Source organism: Tribolium madens, unplaced genomic scaffold (genome assembly GCF_015345945.1).
Source record: "Tribolium madens isolate multiple individuals breed KSU strain unplaced genomic scaffold, Tmad_KSU_1.1 Scaffold_97;HRSCAF=244;Tcas5.2_LG3a, whole genome shotgun sequence".
NCBI classification, from domain to species: domain Eukaryota; kingdom Metazoa; phylum Arthropoda; class Insecta; order Coleoptera; family Tenebrionidae; genus Tribolium; species Tribolium madens.
This window is the reverse complement of record NW_025401069.1, coordinates 4,327,076-4,343,804: the sequence shown is the minus strand read 5'-3', so window position 1 is coordinate 4,343,804 and position 16,729 is coordinate 4,327,076. Positions and strand designations below refer to the sequence as shown.

General features: G+C 33.2%; 1 protein-coding gene across 6 annotated transcripts; it reads right to left on the bottom strand.

Moving 5' to 3' along the window:
* Positions 1-515: 515 nt before the first annotated feature.
* LOC123014652 (NFX1-type zinc finger-containing protein 1-like) lies at positions 516-15,950 on the bottom strand. 6 transcript variants are annotated; one of them, XM_044413867.1, is made up of 10 exons: positions 15,813-15,950; positions 14,517-15,756; positions 8,915-10,830; positions 7,872-8,162; positions 6,790-7,824; positions 6,491-6,738; positions 5,466-5,781; positions 5,146-5,415; positions 1,459-2,461; positions 516-1,399 (listed from the first exon to the last, which is right to left on the bottom strand). In XM_044413867.1, the coding sequence occupies exons 2-10, from the start codon at positions 14,587-14,589 to the stop codon at positions 657-659; spliced, it is 5,895 nt and encodes a 1,964-aa protein (XP_044269802.1). In that variant the 5' UTR covers positions 14,590-15,756; positions 15,813-15,950; the 3' UTR covers positions 516-656. The 6 variants fall into 6 exon arrangements, with proteins under 6 accessions (XP_044269802.1, XP_044269806.1, XP_044269804.1 ...); XM_044413871.1 differs by having other exon boundaries at positions 8,915-10,599; positions 10,657-10,830; positions 14,517-15,943; XM_044413869.1 differs by having other exon boundaries at positions 14,517-14,721; positions 14,771-15,943.
* Positions 15,951-16,729: the final 779 nt, after the last annotated feature.

Sequence of the window (16,729 nt, the reverse complement as noted above, 5' to 3'; positions counted from 1 at the left end):
TTTTATATACCCAAAGGCGGCAATAATAAACATTACTGTAGACTGTTGCACTCTTAACAGTTCGATTTTTTTGCAACGAATTTTCTCATTCTGCGAATACAAAAAAAAATACCTAATGAGATGAAAACAGCAGCAAAACATAGCATTTTGAACATTTTCAACTAGTAATTAAAAAATTTTAAATCAAAAATGTAGTAGGTATCAGAGTACACCTTTACGAAGCTCCAAACGAAAATTTGTCACCTTTATTCTTTTTATTATGGGTTTGTTAGAAATCTTTAATTTTTTTTGTTTCAGATCTTTTCTGAAAGCACTCTGTATAAAGTATATGAAAGATCTAAGTTACTAAGGCTAGCAGCCAGCAGTAGTAACACAAAATAATTCTTCTTTTCTACCAAAAGAATAACGTCTTTAAACACATCTCACTTCAAAAAATGCAGTTAGAAATTGTTGTGACTTTCTGTATAGGCAATCTACCTTGACTTGAGGCAAATCAATCAATAATTTAATTTCTTTATTAGAACAATAATTTTATTTATTTTATTACATTGCTATTTCATAATAATAACTAACATAGTAGATATAATAACAGATACAAACTTATGAATTAGTTACATACATGTAGTAATAATAATTATATAATTCCACTTGGTGTATTACAATTCATAATTACGCAAATTAGCGGCCATACCCCAGGCCCCATGTGTAGCTCCATCCATTTCAGTAGCCACATCATTGCTCTCCAATAATCTATGACGAGAGCCTCCAATTCGTGCTCCACACTCATTGCACGTCGCTTCCTCCATAGCTCCCCCACATTCACCAATAGCATAAACGTGCCCATTGGGACACTTGTACCAATGACCTTTACTAAAACCCATAGCTTGCAAAATTTCTCTTCTTTCCTGATCTGAAATAGCAAGTCCCGACTTCATAATATCGTTCAATTCTCTCAAACAATCCTTCAACAAATCGTTAATCTCGTTTGTAAATTTCTGACAAGAAAAAAGTTGTTTTTCTATTGTGCTAATCAATGATTTAGCAGTTTCATTGTTGGCTTTATAATGTGGAAATTGTGAAGTTTTTTGAACGCAACTAAAATCGACAATTCGGGATAATCTGTTGATTTCGTAATTCAAATCGCTTATTTCTTGATTTGTTATGTCCACGTCTCGCATTAAAACTCCCACAATGAGAGTCACTTGAGGGAAAAAAATTTCATGGATTGTTTCCACAACAACTTTCTCGTTGCAGCAGATGTTAGCAATGTGTTCCGTTATTTGTAGCTTTGCCATAAGGGACTGAACATCGAAAATGTTTAAATGTTGTCTCTTGCCTTTGTTAGATTGTTGAATTCGTGACCTAAAGGTTCTTAACACGTCTGTAATTGGTGGGTAGTCTGAAAATAGAATTTCAATTTAAACATCGTTTGATTATTATTCGTCGCGTCATACTTACACATTTTTAATATTCTACATTTGGTTTCCAAGACTTGCAAACTGGTTTTGATTTTGTCCGTTTTTTCTCTTATTTCTGCAGGACTCCCATTTGCTTTAAATTTCACTTGAGCCACATCTTTAATTGCCATTTTAATGTAATCTTGGTATCTCTGAGTGGTTTTAATAGCAGTTTTGCACATTGGGCATAATTTGTAACTAATTTGAAACTCATTCTGTCTGAGCCAATGTTCCATGCCTTCATTTTCAACAATATGTTTGCAGTCTTTTAATAAAACATATCTGGCATCTTCACTTTCCGTTCCAAAGAACACTTCAAGCAATTCCTCCTTATCGCACACCAAACACTTTGGTGGACATGGATCTCCACAAAAGCCAATGCATAAATGCCCACACTTGAGCACCTTCTTGCATGGTTCCGTGCATGGGGGCACGTTGCAAGGTTCCCCACACAGCTTGGTGCACCACTGGTGGCGACAATTTCTTAAACATGGTTCCTTACAAGGAGTACAAACTTCTCCGCATTTCTTTTTGCAAATGCTATGTCCACAAGTATAGCTGCAGACTCGTCTGCAAGGTCTACAGGCTTGTCTACAGGGAATATCGCAAAGGTGGTCGCACACCAACGGAGCCCCACATTTTTCCGAGCATCTTTTGTGGATGCGGCCTTGGAAGCACTCACCACAAGAACCGGAACACAAATGGCCACATTTTAGTTCTCGATTGCAGGGTGCGTTGCAATATTGTATAAGCCGTTTGGGGTCGACGGAAGATGTGACCATGTGGCACTCCATTCTAGTCACGAGGTGGCCACATTCGGCTTGTATACCAGAACAGTCGACCAAAACTGAGCAAGCGGTGGTACATGGCTCGTTACACTTCTTGGTGCAAGGATGGCCGCAAGGCAGGATCAAGGGGCAGTCTTTGTTGCAGTACTTGCGATCAGGCTTTTCGCAACATTTCACTTTGACTGGGTGGTTACACACGGGATGTATTTTGGACACCTAGACAAAAAAGATTATGATTAAAATAAAATAACTGACATTATTGAAATGGCCGTTTTTACTGATTTTGTTTTTAAAAGTACAAATTATTTTTTTCTACATGGTACCACTGTTATGTCTATGGCATTATAAATGGCAAATAGAAAACTTGACACCAAACATTTTTTGGTTTAACTATTTGCTTTCAAAAAAGATTAGAAGTGATATGTGATGTGATCGTTTTTTAATAAGAATAAAACAATCTAAATACTGAGTTGAAAAAAATTATTACAAACGTTTTTTTAAAAATAAGCTTTTAATAAAAAAACGTACCAAAAAATACAAATTATTTTTATTTTTTGTATACGCTTCCGAAAACAGCTGTTTTAGACTCATTTGAGTACCTAAAATGAGTCTTTTCCAGACTCAATAAAAACCGTACGTAAAAATAATTTTTCCCGACGAAAAACTCAATTAATTTGCTTACTATGGTGGCGAAATTTTTTTAATTAATAAAAGGTGTGAATTCGTTTTTTGACAGCTTCACCAAAAAAATGTTTTTTGGATACGCTCTCGAAAACAGCTGTTTTAGAGACTCATTTGAGTCCCTAAAATGAGTCTTTTCCGGACTCAATAAAATAGTACGTAAAATGGTTACTTTAGGTACTCAGTCCCCAAAAACAGATTTTCCGGACTAAAAAATAAATTTGGTTACTATGGTGGCGATTTTTTTTAATTAGTAATAGGTGTGAATTCGTGTTTTGGGAGCTTTAATAAAAAGTGTTTTTTTTTTGAACACGTACCTAAAACGTTTTTGCGGACTCATCTGTTATTCCAGACTCGGTTTCACCTCGTCCGGAAACAGCAAAGATTCGTCCGCAAAAACTGTGTTTTAGGTATTTGTAACAAAATAGCTATTTATGTATCAAGTACGCAAAATAGTCTTTAATGGGAGGAGTCACCTAAAACCTTTTGCGTACATACGTGGTGCATACAAAAATTTTTTGTTAAAGGTCCCAAAACACGAATTCACACCTCTTACTAATTAAAAAAATTTCGTTACCATAGTAACCAATTTTATTTTAGGGACTGAGTCCCTAAAATAATCATTTTGCGTACTATTTTATTGAGTCCGGAAAAAACTCATTTTGGGGTCTCAAATAAGTCCACAAAATAGCTATTTTTGACAACGTATACAAAAATAACTATTGTAACACGTTGTACCTAAAATGTTTTTGCATACTCATCTGCTAAAAGATTAGAAACAGCAACGATTCGTGTGCAAAAACTGTATTTTAGGCACTTGTAACAAAAATAACGTTTTTTCTAGCTGAGAACATTTTGCTTACAGCTTGTTTTTAAAATTTATAAAAGCTTTGGGAGTGGTTATATACGCATATTGTACAATTATTTTGCTTAGTTGACAACCCTCAAAGCTTTTATAAATTTTAAAAACTTATGTTACATATTTATTATTAGTGTTACATATTTATTATTATTGTTATATATTTATTATTATTATTATTACTATTCATTATTTAGCGTTAGGATTTATTATTTGTCAGTTACTAATTATTACGTTTTACTATTTTCTAGAACATTTTCTGACTCACTGGTTTTTGTTAATTCGTTACCCAACTTTTGTAAATCTCTTTGTCTGTACCTTGGCAGCAATTAGTCATCTAATCCGATATATTTTTTGTCAATGATGATTCGTACAACTTCTTACACAACTTATGTGTCGAGAAGCCAGTTCGGCATTAGATCTTGTACTCGTCGGGTGAACGAACAATAAAATTTATATACAAGATATTGTTTTATTTGTTCAATCCGGAACACTTAATAAGCTGTAAGCAAAAATCTTCTTTGATCTTCTTTACTTTTTGGTACGTTTTTTAATAAATGCTTATTTTTAAAAAAACATTTTTTTTTTCACTTTTTTGTCTTTACTTATTATTTTGTGGGATATGTAGGTACTTTAAATTTCAAACACAAACAAAATTTTATTTATTTTTTTCAAGTAGTTATGTTGTCAACCCTTAATATCTTCGTTCCTGTAGAAGATAAAGGGTTGGTTTTACCCTTAAAAACACCAACAATAACCTGTAGAATTTTTTATGCTTCATTGAATGCAGTTGGTACCATCTTTGTATTTCAATTAGGTGCCAAGATACTGATAATTGTTAATTGTTGATAAATTATTAAATAAAGTAAATATTATTGCATTGTCACGGGGATTATTATTATTATTTGACGCTCAAAATTTAGTGCAGACAGTCAGATTAGCAGACAGCATCCTAAGAATCCTAAGTTAAATAAACGCTTATAAAAAGACAGTTGGGGAGACTAAGACCTAGCAGAAATAAGTCTATCCAGAATATAGACATTTACGGTATTATTTTCTTCTCCATTTGCGAAACTAGATGTTATCTTATCTGTTAAATGCTGTGCATTGGTTTCCATCTAAAATATAATATGCTTTTGAACAATTGCAAAAATTCAACAGATTAGATCAAAAGCCAAAACGGAACGCAGTGTTCTGATTTGAATAAATGGAGTATCCAAATTTCTAGATTCCGACGACAAAGTTTTACGCAGGAAACATAGTTATCGAGAACATCGAAGAAAACTACTCATTCAGAAAAAAGTCTCGTGGCTTATGCAAGTTAAAAACGACCCTTTCGTGTATTTATAACAATTAATACCTTTATCTGGCAAACTTGACACGGTTCGTTGCATCTGCGCTTACAAGGATGACCACATTTTTGTACTTTAGAACAAGGCTTTTCACAGTCGATATCATCCACATCGTCACAGCACCGGACATCGTAATAGTGGTTACAAAGAGTTCGCTTTTTTCTTACAGTAACTGTACAAACGTCGCAGTCTTGGTAACACATTTTCTTGCATTTATGATCCTCATCATTGACGGTACAACGTTTCATATATCGAGTGCAAGGTTTCTTACACTTGTACTAAAATATAGCAGTGTTAAATATAAAGTTTTAATAAAAAAAAGCTTTACCTCTAAATGGTCAGGATCTTTGCGGATATGGCAAAACAATTCACATGCATGACCGCAAGGTTGAACTTGGACATCGCAAATATGTGGACATCTGAAAGTTACCGGATCGGAAAAGCAAGGTTTATCAGTTATGTGACCACAAGGCAATTCAGTTGAAACCAAAATTTCGCATTTGTAGGCTTCGGGATCGATGTGACATTGGATACTAGCATCATGACCGCAAGCTAGAGTTCTGTGTACTAGGTAATTGCAGGGAGCACATTCTTCGAAACACATTTTCTTGCAGATGTGTGTTGGGTCTTTATTGCACAAATTTCTGAAAAGTAGTGTAATTTTTAAAGAAAAAATTATGAAACCAAATCCCAAAACACCAAAGCTTTTAGCCAAGAAAATACAGGGTGCGCCACAGCTCGCGCCCCAGAGAAAAATGTCATATTAGGTAAGATACCAGCAACATGAAAAAAATGTTAAAAAAAATTATCTATAAAAATTTCGAAGTTATGAGGATTTAAAGTTTGTACTTTCTATTTATTTCTGTTGGAAAAATAATTTTCCAAGTTTTTTTGCTATAGGCTAAGAGGTAACGAGAAAGCTGTATCCTAAATTGTAACTCTGTTCAATGTTATTTGTGGCTTTTATTGTCAAAATTTTTGTTCCTTTACTAAATAATTGTAAAAAAAACATATACAAGATCATCAGTATCCTTAAATAGATATAAAAAATGTCAAATGGCAAAATTTTTTGACAGATAGAATTTTTTAAACATTTTTTTCATGTTCCTGGTATCTTACCTTACTTAAAAAAAATTCTCTAAGGCGTGAGTTCTGGCGCAGCCTGTATAAATTTTGCTTATGATACAACCGATATATCAATCTTATTCAGAAGTAAACTCTTTAAATTTAAAATTAACTAAAACAACAATTTTTATGATACGATCGATTTTGCGGCAAATGCTTAATGCATAATAATAAAATGAAAAATCAATGGAAATTCATTCAAAATATCAAAACTCAAAAAACACTTACTTTTTGCATGCTGCTTGACATTTATAAATCATATGGTTTCTATCCCGAATATGGCACAATGAGTTGCAGTTGTGACCACACTTCAGCTCTGCACCACACTTTTTACTACAACCACCTTCAGAAACCGAATAGAAATCACTCTCAGATTTCACAAAAGTGACTTGATCCTGGTGAATTTGACACCTGAGAGGTAATTCATTACCAAGAGCCTTTTGTTGTTCAAGACTGGCTTTTATTTTGCGCCAGAGCTAAAAAAATTAAAATAAAATTTTCATTACGACTATAAGCAGTATCCATACTTTATTTTCAAAACACAATTGAGTCATATTTCCCATTATGTAAAGACCATTTCTGGCTCTCGAAAGAGCTACGCAGACTCTGTTTTCGATTTTTAGGAATCCAATTTTATTTTCGTTGTTATTTCGAACTAATGAAAGAAGAATTATATCCGATTCTTCTCCTTGATAATTATCCAAAACGGCGATTCTGACGTCTTTCAATAAATCTTTGTGCACTTTTTTTTCTTTTTGGAACGCAAAAAACTGGCCCAAATAGGCAGCCAGAATCGTGATATTCGCAGGATTGTAACCATTCAAAATTAAATGTCTTGCTAAATAAATGAAAAACGAAACTTCGTGTAGGTTGGTTTTGCTCGAACCATCGCATTGCTCCTCAGGATGCGTATGATCGATGAAAAATACACAATTGTCGATTCCAGATATTTTGGGTCTGTTGTACACCGAGGGATGATCTTCCAAAAAATCATAAATTGTAGGACGGATCAGAGACGAAATTTCTGGTCGCATGCGGTGTTGCACGTTAAGGGTGTAGCAGTGAATATTGTTTCTAATCATTCTTTCGAACAAACTGATTCCCAAATGATACTGCTTTTCCATGCTATAATTAGCCGTATTTGGTTTTAGCTGTTTATGGTCTCCGATCAAAATCAAATGTTGGCAGTGTTTTGTAATAGAAGTCACAATGTGGGCTTCTAAAACTTCGGCTGCTTCCTCTACAATAACAATAGGACTTTTCAACGTTTGTAAGGACGATCTTAAACGTGCAGCACTAGTAGTTGTCATTCCCACTACTAACGCTTTTTTCATCACTTGAACATCTTCCATTTCTCTCATTACTTCATATTCTTTATAAATCGTCGGAAAATCCTCACAAACCATCTTCAAAACATCTGATTCACGCTGTTTATGTAAATTTAGCCAATAAAAATATAACTTCCATCTGTCTTCAAATCCCATATTGTAGGGATTTAGTAAATCTGCATTTTGTGGTGGCTCGATTTCACCTTGGAGATTTCTCCAATCAACCAATTGGTGCTGTAAGAAGCGTTAGTTTTTCAACATAAAAAAATACAAATACACACCTTGACGTATTCATATTTCTGTCGCAAATCTTGCATTTGGAAATGTAGTTCTTCTTCTCTTATAAGTTCTTGGAATGATGGATTTTGTATCTGTCTTAGTTTAAATAACTTGTCTTCATACTGTCGCAAATGATTACGCATTGACTCCAAAGTAATTATATAATCATCTTTATTTGATACGACAGAAACATCAAATACTGAATCAAGAATTGTATGAATGTGTTCATTAAAGACGTCTCCAATGTCCTCAACATCGTCGTTGATGCCAATTCTGTTCATTTCTTCTTGGGCCTAAAAAAACTTTCCGTCAGCCTCCTATTTTTTGTTATCAAGGTTACAAATACTATCTATCGAGTGAAAAAAAATATATATAATTTGTTGACACAAAATTCCCAAAAATGTATTATTAAAATATTCAGTTAAAACATTTTTTGTTAAAAAAAAACACAAACATCAAAAACACGAGTATTTATCGTTAAGTATATCGCAACATGTCACATGGTTTTTGAAAATTTGTTAGACATATCTGATTCAGATAATATGAACTACTTGGGTAGGTACCTCTTCTAGGCTTCAAACTGTTTTTTTTATTTTATAAAAAGGAACAAGGCTAAATGTTGTGATTTATAATAGGTACCTACATAATAATCTTTTTTAAAGATATTTATTTTGTGTCTAATTACATTTACTGATGTTTTAAGTTTAAAGTATTTATTTGAAGTCCTAGGACACTCTGTGAAATCTAAAGGACTGGAAAAAAAGACATATTCTGAGCTTATTTTTGAAATCTATATCGTTATTTGTTTCCTAAAGTCTAAATTGAAATAAAAATATCAAACTAGGTACCCTCCAAAAAAATCAGTACAACTCATAAAACCATATTAAAACCATTTTTTCTGTGAAATAAATAATAAAACGGTTCAAAGACACTTATTATTGCCAGGACAGACTATTTTACATCATTATTTTGTTATAAAATATCATCTTTGTAAGTAATGTCAGAGGTTTTAATAAGTTTCAGAGATTTTTGAAACTTCCCTTACCTGCAAAACCTGTAAATTATCAATTATATTGGACAAATCTTGCCCGTAATTTGCTCCTTCCATCAACCAATGCACCACTTGTTGATTGGACGCACGTTGAAACCAAGTTTCTGGAAAATCCGGTATTACATCGGCAAAAGTACGAATTGACAAAACCCTGTTATAATATTCAATTTGATTTAAATGTTCAGTTATTTGTTTTATTTCTCGTAAACAACGTTGTACTTCAAAACGTTGTTGTGCAACAGAGCTATCTCTCTGAGTCTTATTTCTCAAATTGTATGCATCCAATTTTTCGTTTTGAGACCGTCCACCAACTCGAATAATCTCCCTTGTAAATGGTAGTAAACCTTCCAAAAATTGGTCAAGTGCATGATTCGTGAAACAAATCACCAGCATAGGTGTATAATTATACCAACATTCGGTATTTTCCAATTGTGTTTGAGCTATTTTTAGTCCAAGATAAGTTTTTCCTGTTCCAGGAGGTCCTTGAATAACGGCTATTTCCTGAGTGATTGCCGCTTTAAATGCCACCATTTGGGAATCGTTTAAACCGTAGAAGTCTTCGTCAGGCCACTCTGACAAGGGGTTAAATGTATGGTCTTCAATTTCTAACTTGCAGTTGGGGGCTGTTAAATATGCAGGGGGTTGCACGGAAGGATTAACCCGTATTATGTACCTCTCCATCGGAAACATCTCTTCAGTCATGTTCTTCAAAACTGTCAGGACGTGAAAATAAGGCTCGAAATACACGCTGCATTCAACCATTAAGTAAGCAGCGCTAAAATCAACCTTGATTTTGTTGTCAAAAGCGACAATTACTTGGCCGTTTTCCAAGTCTTCAATTTTTCTTTGGGCCACTCTTCCAAAAATCAAAGTTTGAAAGTTGTCTTTTGTGAAGCACAGCAATGAACCAAAGATGAATCGCTTAGATTGCTCAAAATTGATCTTCTTTTTCTTCTTAGACCTGAACTGAATTCGGAGACAATAAAATTCGTTTATGGTTTCCGTTTTCAGGAAGTAGACATCTTTGTGAATTTTTACGTTTTCGATTTCATTCGATGGTGTTGACGATCGATAGTTATTAATCCCATCTCTTAAAGGGCCCACAAAGTCTTCACGTAGAAGCCTAAACTGAACGTCTAAATAGTGGTTTACGTTCTGATAAGGGCCTTTAACGATGTTTTCCCGGAGGAAGCCTCGTCCTCCTACAATTTCAGCTGGAGTTGGATAAACACTGATTTGGCGGAAGTCGTCTGGCGGTTGATTAGTGTCCACTGCTTCATCTTGCTTCAATTTCTCTTTTTCTTCGCTTTCTTTAAGAGTTTTGATTACTTGTAACATTTTTTCCACCTTACTTTTAATTTCATCTGACACCTCCGTTTGTTGTTCTTGTTCGATGATTGGTGCATAAATTTTAATTGCATTAAGCAAAACTGGTAAGTTTTTACAAGCAAAAGTTGGTGTCGTGTTTAACAAATCTTCACAAATATGCGTCAAATTCGACCAAAATTCGCCAGGATCTTTCCAGAAGAACGAGCTTGTTCGACGCTGAAATTTGTCCTGTGTAGGCAAACAAGCAATAAATGTTTTTATTTTATTGGTGAATTTTTCATTAAGAGTTGAGTGAAGGACACTGTATTTTGTTTCATCAAATGAAGAAGAGCATACTTTTCTAAGAATTGCTATTAAAAGAATAATAACGTCATTGCTAACTTCTTTTTCCAATAAACGTAAAAGACCTTCACGTTCTTTCATTAATGCCAATATTATCCTCTCGGGATCATTTTTTAATAAATCTTCTAAGAATCTGAATCCCATTGATTTTATTTGTTTTCCCTCAAATCTTCTAGGTTGATTAGTTTTTGAGCCAGTTTCTTTGCTCCGATTGCCGAAGAAGCTAGACGTGCCAGTATCTGAAACAAAACAACTCACTTTACTTTCTGCAATAACTAATTGATGAATTTATTTAACAGGTTTCGTTTTTATTGTTAAAAATTGAAACAGGTGAATACCTAATTTTAAGGCAAAAGTTTTCCTATAAACATGTATCGAAAGATACTATGTAAGGGTGAAAAAATGTGAATTTACACAATAAAATTATCAAAGGTTGTTTGTGAATCGTTTTCTTAGAGACGGTTACTAGTTTACGTTGTTAAGCACATTTTCTCACGTTGTAATTGATCCAGACATTTCACTATTTCTTGTTACCTAGATAACTTTAAAATTTCAGCGTACTATAATGGCCAAATTACGCACGCTGCAGCGTGTTTTAATTTTAATTTATGATGCAGGTATAATAAAAAAAATTATTTAAACTCTGCCTAATCGTATTGTTGATAGGTATCTATACCATTAGGCATAGGTATAATAATAATACCAATAAATTTCAAATAATTTTATTAATAATGTAACAAAGAAAAATTTATTAAAATACTACATTAATTATTACTATTTATTAATAATACTGATGCTCAGTGTGAATTTAGTTTCATCGGACATTAATCTCAATGTTTTGGGGCGGTATAGTTCGAAAATTATTTTCTAGTTTTTAGATAATTTACACAATTTTTGCACATGTTCTGAATTATTTTTTTTACCTTCCTCCTGAGTAAGTCTACTTATCACAGCAGGTGAACTTTGTGGGATGGTGTTATTGTGTTTTTGAATATTTTGTTTAAGATCAGCCTAGATGAGTTCTATGCATGGACCTCCATGGTTCTATGGTATCAACAATACCTATAGAAATAAGGAGGAAGCCGTAAAATTTCAAACATACGACTGATTTTATAGCTACTTCGTCATTAGCATGTTTCATTTGAAAATTTTGATTTTCTACTAAAATCAACAATTGCTTATTTGAAGTGAAAAATAACAATCTCAGGGATAAAATAAAAAGACCAAAGTTGGACTAGTTTGGGTTTAATTAAACCATCTTCACCAAAAAAGTGTTAAAATATTACAAATTACATGATAAAAATTAAAATAAAAGTTAAAAATGGTTAGAAGAGGTAAAAGAGCAGCGTACTGAAGGAACTGCTACCCTGTTTTGATCACTAGTGTTCAATGTTAAAATCATCATCTTTTTGATCATGGGATCATGACTTTACAGTGAGAAAATCATAAGGTCACTCATCCAGTTAACTTTGCAAAGTTAACTGGATGAGTGACCTTAAGAAAATCAGCAAAGTAACTGACCTCTGGTGGCAGACAAGAAACTATCCAAATGGGGAAAACATATTTTGACAATATCAGTTTTCCATTTTTGTCAATTTGACAAGTCAATGTAAATATGAGTACTTACAAGCATTTTTGCTTCGTATTTCATTGCAAAGACTATGTGGGAGGGTCTATTTCGATACATTACTTTCTAAAATGGAGATTTCAACTTATGTCATTATTATTTTAAACAAAAAAATTGTCCTACAAAACGTTAGGTGACAGATTAAATGAAACTTTTAAGTTGTCACAAAATTCCGCCAAAAAGTCGCCGCGCCGTCGTCTAAGCTACGCGCCAAAATTAGGAAAAGAGACATCTGGCACATTAACTGTAAACTATTCAAATGGGGAAAACATTGATGTTTTAGTACTATCTATTGGCAGCTGATTTTCTCCTATTGGCTTTTTATTTAACGTTTCACAGGCATACACTATATTTCAGTAGATAGTAGAATTCTCAAGGTCACAATTTACGAGTGTACTTAACTTTTATGCACAACGAAGTAATCTTGACAAATACACAGATCACTTTTGACAGCATTTTGACATTTATTGACAATCTACGAACAGTGAGTGTTTTAATTAGTAAATCTTGAGTTTATTTATTAAAATTGATTTTAATGTGCTCGTTAACGGAAACTAAAGGGAGTACAATACATCTAATTCGATTTGGATATTTAAAACAACCCAAAACTGCTGAACGTTCATATTGCCGAACGGAGTGAGGCAAATGGATGCAGCTGAGCCACATAAACTCACTTTTACTCCAAATAACATACTATTTTATCTGCAAACGATTCAGATGGAGAGAAAAGAGCAACACACCAATAATAATCAAGTAAATCACCTCAATAATCAGGACGCTTTGCAATAAAATCATAACAAACGTCACGCGTCAGTTTCGAAAGTGTTGATTGATTTAACTGGTGTAGTTTATAGTGCAAAATGTCGAATGCTGATAATCTACCTTGTACCTCTCCAGAAAATTCTGAAAAAGCGAAAGAGACAACAGTAGTAAGTGTCAAGTAAAAGTGGAAACGCCTAGGCGTAAAAACAGTGTTTTTACTCCATGTCTGAAAAGTAAAACTTTTACCTTTGTCATTTAGTCATAAAAGTGGTCACCTTTGTGACGTTTGCGGATAAACGTATTTATACTCTATTTCAGTTGGTAGTAGAATTTGATAAACAGGGTTTTTAGCGGTTTTACCAAAGTTGTGTTGACTCTCGTAGCCATGATTTTCTATTTCACTTTTTAAAGATGGCAGTGCTGTTTTTTCTGTCACATTGAAATTAAAGGTTATGTACGACGGTGTTGGGGTTTAATAAAGTTTTAAGGCACAATTGCGTGCTTTATTCAGAACATTCAAGTAATAAAAAACAATTTAAGCCGAAGCTTGTTTTTGGATGAAACATCAGTGAATAACTTAGTTATTATCTCCGATAAAAAAGTGTCGATCAAGTTAAAAGTTGGAACACCAAACCCAAGTCCCAGAATTTTCTTCAAAACGTTGAACGAACCTCTGATATGAAAGATGTGTAACAAGAAAAGCATATTCTTGCTAGAATCACGTCCATGGTGTTTGTGGCAGTTATTAATTTACAAATAAAATTTTTGAATGTTGCACAAAAGTTTGGTTCTTCTTAATAAATCAAAGATCGTTATTGATAATAACAAACATTTTAGCCACACCCATAGTTTTAATTAACAATTGTGGCGCAGTGGTTAAGTGGATTGACTAAAAATCGGAAAACCCTCCAAATTTTCCGTAGATATTTGACTTATACTGGACAACAAGATTGTTTTATTACCTTTTGGTAAATTTCAAAGGTTTGTTAAGCACTAATAGTTAACAATCACAAATTTAGTTTTGTGCTTCAGTGATAGGAGTTTGTGATACAACGTGTTTTGGTGTTGGTATGTTGGAGGATTAGCATAATTCTTTCTTGTGACGATAGTTCTGCATCATCAAATCATTTAAAAGAAATTTTTGCTCCTATGAATAAGGTCACAAGCAGGCCTATCTAGGGCGAAGCAAACACAAATTGATCGTTTCTTTGGTTTTGAACAAGAATGACTCTTGTTGGATACAATTTCCACATCCTACTGATTTTGCCTGCAGATGCTTCTATCTGAGTTGATTATGTCTGATAGATTTGTAATTACCTATTATGAGTAAATTTAAAATAAAAGTATTTTTCTTATACCTTTAAGCATTCGCCACATAAACAATCACTTTTACTCCTAATAACATAATCTACTATTTCGGATCCAAAGATAACTCGATTACAAATTATCTTCATGATCTCTCGATGTAAAAAGTTTTTGCCTCGGTTTTTACTACCTATAGCATACCTAACTATAGTCATCCGTAATTCTGCTTACCTGTAAAGTTTCTCCAATTATGAATCGCCCCTGTTGGAGCTTCACGTTTTCGCTTTGATTCTTCTGGATTCATAGTGATAGCATATACAAAAAAAACAGGATAACTCCTACTGAGTATAGATGTCCAAATGTCGCTTGATTTAAACTAGGAGAAAATTTTTTGTGGAAAACCCATTCCACCACTACACCTGCCAAGTTTCTAAAACTATTAACACTATTATGATTGTCACTAAAACTGTGCAAATAAGCTCAACCAGACATAAAAAGCTCACTATCTATTGCAACACACCAATTTATGAAAGCACTAATGACGATGTGTTGCGAATTGCATAAAATGTACATACTTTCATTCAAACTTTCTTAACCAACCGTTTATTTATATCTACTTCAGGAAACGATTACCCAACAAAAAATAAAACAAGAGACACAAATAACTTATTTTAAAACTTTTCAACTAAATTTCAACAGAATTCTGTTTAAATACGTCTTCACATAGAATGTTTAATAATTTTTGCACATACATGACACGTAACATGCTATTTCGGATGCACTTTGATAAAAATGTCAAGACTAACTTCATATATTTAGGTAAATCCCCGAAAACGCCTTTCATACCAACTTAACAAAAATTAGGTTAGTGTACTTGGATTATGGGGTTGCGTTTGTTTTATTGCTATAATCCATTTCATTTAAATTGGCATAACAGTAGGCCATGATTGGGTAAACTGCGCTTTAAATGTGAAAAAGGCTTTACATATTAAGGAACTAAATTTGTCACTAAAAAAAGTGAGGTTAAGATAGTTAAAATTTTATTTTTCAAGAACCCTCTTTCAAAGGTTTTCAGAGAGAGTTTTTCTCCATAAAAAGTTTCATCCCTTTGTAGGTGTAGTTTTGACACCAAAAACATACACTATTTGCTTTGTAGAAAATACCGACTTTCGTTGATAATTATAGTGGCTTCCAGGAATTTTAAAAGACGTTTTATTCACACCGGAGATGAAGCACAATTTATTTTCCGTAAAAGTTGCAGCCAAAAGGGGTTTGGATTTTGTCATTAAAAGTATAGTACAAAATTGTTAATTTTTAAACAATGGTAAAGTTGTTGCGATCGGAGTGGAAAAAGGAAATCTGTACAAAATGAAGCTTCGCGTACTGAAGCCTGAAAAATCGTGTTTTGTCGTGGATAAAATAATTTGGCTTAATTCAAATTGGTATATTTGATTCTATTAACCTAAAATGCCTAAAACAGGAACAAAAAGAAATTGATTATGTTTTCAAACATACCTTAGCGTGTACTTTAAATCTGGGGTTCTGCAGAGAACTACTTTTAATTATAATTTGAAAAAATAGTAGGAATAACGAACAACCAACGAAAACAGTGAAAAAACGAATACAAATGTCAGTCATGTCAGTTAAATAAACCATGTAGGTAAGTGATCAAAGAAAAACAAAAACCCCATCAGCTGTTATATCAGGGCCATGCACAGGGCTACAAACTTAAATACGAAATTCCATAGCCACCTGTACGGGCTATTAGAGGTGACGTCACAGACGCGACTGTACTGAAGCTAAACATACAGTGTTGCCAGTTGTGATACTAGAGTACCAAATTGATACTAGATTTTTTTTACTAGATATTTATATTTACTTGTAAACAAATAATAATTTATATTCTCAGCCAAATACACATTATGTGAATGTTAATATATTTTATTTTCTTTTGTTTTGGTACGACCTATCCACTCCTGTCGTTTGCAACATTCTGGCAATGCTGTAAACATATTTTTGACGTACACAGAAAGTGTGGTTAGAACAGATTAAATTACAGAAATGTTGACTACAATTGTTAAAACCATTACGAAACGACACACATTTTTCATAGCAACTATTTCCTTAGAAACAATCTCCCTACACGTCCAGGATTCAAGAAATAAACTTTTATTTGTTTAGCTTCAAAGGTACAGTCACGTACCTTGCTGACGTCACACTAATAGCGCGTATTATGCCAATTTCAATGAAATATACTTTACTAATTTTTGTAAATATCTTGTCGTTCTCTGAAATATTTATCAAAAAAACAGCTCGAGATCCTTTAAAACGTGGATTTTCAAATTTTAATTTCGATACAAATAAACACCGAAGATATAAATTTTCACTCATTTCAAAGCTTTAATATTACATTAACCTACTTTTAATACTTTTCTTTTTAAATG

Excerpts from the sequence above, each read along its gene's own strand:
- LOC123014652 (XM_044413867.1), bottom strand. The coding sequence starts at position 14,589 with ATGAATCCAGAAGAATCAAAGCGAAAACGTGAAGCTCCAACAGGGGCG. Across the intron at positions 10,831-14,516 it reads TAATTGGAGAAACTTTACAG|ATACTGGCACGTCTAGCTTC; the intron begins GTAAGCAGAATT and ends GTTTTGTTTCAG. Across the intron at positions 8,163-8,914 it reads ATAATTTACAGGTTTTGCAG|GCCCAAGAAGAAATGAACAG; the intron begins GTAAGGGAAGTT and ends AAGTTTTTTTAG.